This window comes from Brachionichthys hirsutus, chromosome 15 (assembly GCF_040956055.1).
Source record: "Brachionichthys hirsutus isolate HB-005 chromosome 15, CSIRO-AGI_Bhir_v1, whole genome shotgun sequence".
NCBI classification, from domain to species: Eukaryota; Metazoa; Chordata; class Actinopteri; order Lophiiformes; family Brachionichthyidae; genus Brachionichthys; species Brachionichthys hirsutus.
In genome coordinates this window covers 6,280,005-6,284,505 of record NC_090911.1, presented here as the reverse complement: position 1 = coordinate 6,284,505, position 4,501 = coordinate 6,280,005, and the positions used below count along the sequence as shown (strand labels likewise).

Genomic DNA, 4,501 nt, shown 5'->3' with positions numbered 1-4,501 from the left:
ATGTCATTTACGACAACGTCGTTTGGAAAAACCCACACAAGAGACGCAGCGGGGGGGCACCTGTCCGGTCAGGAGGATGGGGCCACCCGACCTCATGGGGGGGGGGGGGGGGGGCATGCGCGCCCCCATAGACTGAAAGCACATTTTAAAGACCCCGCGGATAAGCGACTTTTAATTGGTTTGAGTTCCCAGCCCACGCGGTAGGGGGGGGCAGATGGCTCCTCCCATGCACCTGATGGGGAGTATTTACAGCTCCTGACAGCAGCGCGCTGGCCGCACTGTTTCCAAGAGCGCACGGCCGCACCATGACGCTCCGCTGGACTTAAGCAATAAGGATTTCCGTCTTCGCACAGTAAACTGTCTCTGAGCGCGATATTTTACGAGACAGAGAGAGAGAGAGAGAGAGAGGAAAAAACAAAGTTTGTCAAAAGTTGTCCACTTGCTTTCCAAGATGCCGCGCTCTTTTCTGGTGAAGAAACACATCAACTCCGCAAAGAAGCCAAATTATAGCGAGCTGGAGAACCCGACAGGTAACGTCTCCAAAGTAAAGCAAAAAAAAAAAAAAAAAACTTTTTAAAACTTTTATTTCTGTCTGCACTTTACGGAAGTTTCTCTGACATGTGATCATTGATTTTCCTTCTTCTTGCTTGCTCCAGTGTTCTTCACGCCGCACATCTACAGGGGCCTTCCCCTTCCGGTGATCCCCCAGCCGGAGATCCTCGGCCCGGCAGCGTACAGTCCCATCACAGTGTGGACCACCAGCAACTTGCCGCTGTCGCCGCTCCCCAGCGACCTCTCCCCCATCTCTGGATACCCCTCATCGCTTTCCGACACCTCGTCTAAAGACCACAGCGGCTCGGAAAGCCCGAGGAGCGATGAGGACGAGCAGATGCTGCCCAAGATCACAGACCCTCACGGGGTGGAGGCGGAGAAGTTCCAATGCAGTCTGTGCAACAAGTCCTACTCCACGTACTCTGGACTGCTGAAGCACAAGCAGCTTCACTGCGACGCCCAGGCGAGGAAATCCTTCAGTTGTAAATACTGCGAGAAGGAGTACGTGAGCCTGGGAGCGCTCAAAATGCACATCAGAACTCACACGCTGCCATGCGTTTGTAAAATATGCGGCAAAGCTTTCTCCAGGCCGTGGCTGCTGCAAGGACACATCAGGACGCACACCGGTGAGTGGACAGGGGGAGTGGGCGAAGAGGCTGGACGGTCAGCGTCGGTCTGCACATTCATTAGATCTGGTTTAATGAAGTCACAGAAAGGAAGCGGGGAACAGCTCTCAGCAGTAGCTGTGATGTGTTTTCCTGTGGCGTTGAAAAGAATACTGGTGTTACGCTCTTATAATCAGCCAGGAACAGAATCGGTTTGTTTTTTTAAAGGCTTTATTTTAACCCAAGCAGAAATTACAGGCCTCTGTAGGACCATTTCTATAGTCGTATACAACTGTGTACCAATGTCTGACAATGTCCTCCGTCTCATCTCTCCCCATGACAGGCGAGAAGCCGTTCTCCTGCCCTCACTGCAACAGGGCTTTCGCAGACAGGTCCAATCTCAGGGCTCACCTACAGACCCATTCGGATGTGAAAAAATATCAATGCAAGAGCTGCTCCAAAACCTTCTCCAGGATGTCTCTTCTGCACAAGCATGAGGAATCTGGTTGTTGTGTAGCACACTGAACTGGGACACCGTTTCCACCAGCAGAAAGACAAGCCCTCTTTTGCTTCTTCACTTTTTCCAAGCCCATGGAGAACTGTCAGGGAATCTCATCCAGGGAGGGGGGGGGGCATTGTTCCCAAGTCTGTTATTATTTTTAATCTGCAAGTGGTCAATTTCATTTCAGAGTGACAAATAGCTCTGTGCTCCACATGCCTTTTGTTTCAGCGATTGCAGTGTCAAGCTTTGTCATACCGTGTATTCAGCTGCCTGTGCTGCTCGTGCTGCACTTTCCTGCATGACTACAGCATTTTATACGCCTTCACAATGTTATCGACAGTGTTTCTGCCCATGTCTCTCCATGACTGTTACGCAGTCCTTCACATTTTTACGAAAACCAAGCACACGATACCAAAAACAAAAAAAAAGCATTGTGGATGACAGGGCAAGTACAACTGCAGGAATGCTGAAAGCCATTGTTACTTAGGGAACAAGTGCAAACTTAGTTTATAGAGTTACATTTATTTGCACAGTCATTAGAAACAGTTTGCCAGCACTCAAATAGCAAAACAAATTCAAGTGCCTCAATGTTATTCGAGCAATAACGCATATGTTTCCTGTTCTATTTTTATATATTGAATGTAAGCGAGACTGAGATGATTGTATATTAACAGTGAAAACTGTGATGCTGAATGATTTTGATATTCTCATGACACTTTTGGAAATAAAGTTTCATGACATTTTATAGAATCCTGGCATCTTTCGAGTTGATTTTTATTCCCCCCATCTGCTTTGGCTTGGTTCTGGGAGCAGCTCCTCCAGCAGGACTGGCCGATCATCTCACACACTCCGATCGGAATAACTTGCTCAAACAGTAGATGTGATTTAATCCTGCTTGAAACCGTCTCGTGTTATGGAGATCTGCGAAAAAAAAAAAAAATGAGGCAAGGACTGACTCAGCTTCAAATCAGGCCTGAACCTGTTCCCCGTGAACCTGTCCAGACATCAAACAATCTTGAAATTTAACACATCCTAGCGATATTGATCTGCACTCACTTGTTATACCCTTTGAGGGCCCATGATGCTCTCTTTTACCCAAGTGTGCGTAAAGTTTGAATGCACAAGCATTTTTCTTTTTAGGAGAGAAATGCTAATTCTGACACTCACGAAGGGGATTTTTATTTTTTTTATTTTTTTATCTCACTGCTCAATAACAACAACCGCTGTGGGGGCACAGGCCACTCAAATATTTAGAGTTTAATATGTTCTCACATAAACCTCAAAATTTGCATTCGCTTTGACAACCTCTTTGAATTTCTGGGATGCTTGCCATCAAGGATTAAACGACTTCCTCGTGCTACATTTGCTTGTTTTTGTTGTTGTTTTTTTGACATATGCCCTTTACTTGTAACAGATAGAAGTAAGAGCCCAAAACATGCCTGGCCTCAGGAACACAGTCAAAGTCAGATCTCTTTCTAACCAACCCTGCAGTGTGCTCCCACTTGCCCTGACGCCTGAATCACTTGATTTTACTAACAGACTGTTTTTCATCACAAAGAGAGGATGAACTCTCCTGCAGGTATTTTCCTCACTGTGAGTCACCATCAGGATGCATTTCAGGCGATCGCTGCCCCTCTTCGGATGCAACCAGGCGGGTCCAGGGCCCGTCCACGACAGCAGCAGCAGGTCCACCGATCCTGTTGAATCCTCCGCCGTGACCTGAGTCGTGTAGAACCATTACAAGCAGCCAGACCTTTTTATTCAGATCATTTGCCCCATAAAAGCAAAGTGCCGCCGAGAGCGCACTCTAAACTCTAGCACGGCTGAAGCAGTGCAGCGGATCGTCCTCGCCATTCTCCTGAGAATCTGAACTGTTTCATTCCACAGCCAAAACTTTATCAATGCTGGTGTCACAGGGGAGAAAAAAAAGCAATGAATGCATGAAGCCTATTAGCGTCCAAATCTTGCAAGTTTTCCCGTTCTACAATAACAATTAACTGCTTGGCTGGTTTTTCCAGATAACAGCGATGTCTTAACTACTTTCCTTTCCAACATTAATATTTGATTTATGTGTGATGGTGGTGGGAAAAGAGGGGGGGGGGGGGGGGGGGGGGTGACAGGAACTCATTTGTTTTAAATCGCATGGCAGATGGAAGTGTTAATGAATGTTAGATCAAATATTTGTTGGGTGTGGAGACTGCTGTTAGTCACACTACTGTGTTTAAGTTGTAAATATTGTGGTCGTTGCAAGAAAGAAGTATCTCCATGCCGAGGTGTTACATTTGATCAAGTTATTCTTAGGAGTCAACTAGAATGAACATATCTCACACCAAACTAATGCATATATCATTCTCAGTGCAAATATGTAATTAGGTAAGCGATCTATTTCTTGTATTTGGCAGTGTAATGTGTGAAGATAAGTTTAAATTTGATTTGTTCTGTGCCAAAAGTAAAAAAAAAACACAATGAGGCTATTTCACCTGTCGTGTTCAGTAGATTGAGGCTGCAAGCATCTTTTCATTTTATTACTGTTTAATTGTCTGCATATTATCACCCTTAATCGATTCATTTTGTCTATGAAATGTAAAAAAAAGATCGAACATGTCTGTAATAATTGCCACTGGATAATGTATTCAAATGATTTACTTACATAAACATCAATCAAAAACCCACAGATATTTTTGCTGACTTTGCGATGTGACAGAGGGAAGAGTAAAATCCCTTACATTTTACAAGCTACACGCAGAAATAAGTTTGACCAATTCCTTGAAAAATCATAAAAACTGTTCGATTATTAAAATAGCTGCAGATCAATTTCCATCTGTCTTTCATTGTTTGGCAA

General features: G+C 45.0%; 1 protein-coding gene across 1 annotated transcript; it reads left to right on the top strand.

Annotated features, from left to right (window-relative positions):
• Positions 1-346: 346 nt before the first annotated feature.
• snai2 (snail family zinc finger 2) lies at positions 347-2,370 on the top strand. Its single transcript, XM_068749028.1, has 3 exons — positions 347-530; positions 657-1,178; positions 1,501-2,370. Exons 1-3 carry the CDS (start codon positions 452-454, stop codon positions 1,680-1,682), a joined length of 783 nt encoding a protein of 260 aa, XP_068605129.1. The 5' UTR covers positions 347-451; the 3' UTR covers positions 1,683-2,370.
• Positions 2,371-4,501: the final 2,131 nt, after the last annotated feature.

Bases quoted from the DNA above. Each gene is read 5' to 3' on its own strand.
- snai2 (XM_068749028.1), top strand. From the start codon at position 452: ATGCCGCGCTCTTTTCTGGTGAAGAAACACATCAACTCCGCAAAGAAG. The intron at 531-656 runs GTAACGTCTCCA...TGCTTGCTCCAG, and splicing joins CGAGCTGGAGAACCCGACAG to TGTTCTTCACGCCGCACATC. The intron at 1,179-1,500 runs GTGAGTGGACAG...TCCCCATGACAG, and splicing joins ACACATCAGGACGCACACCG to GCGAGAAGCCGTTCTCCTGC.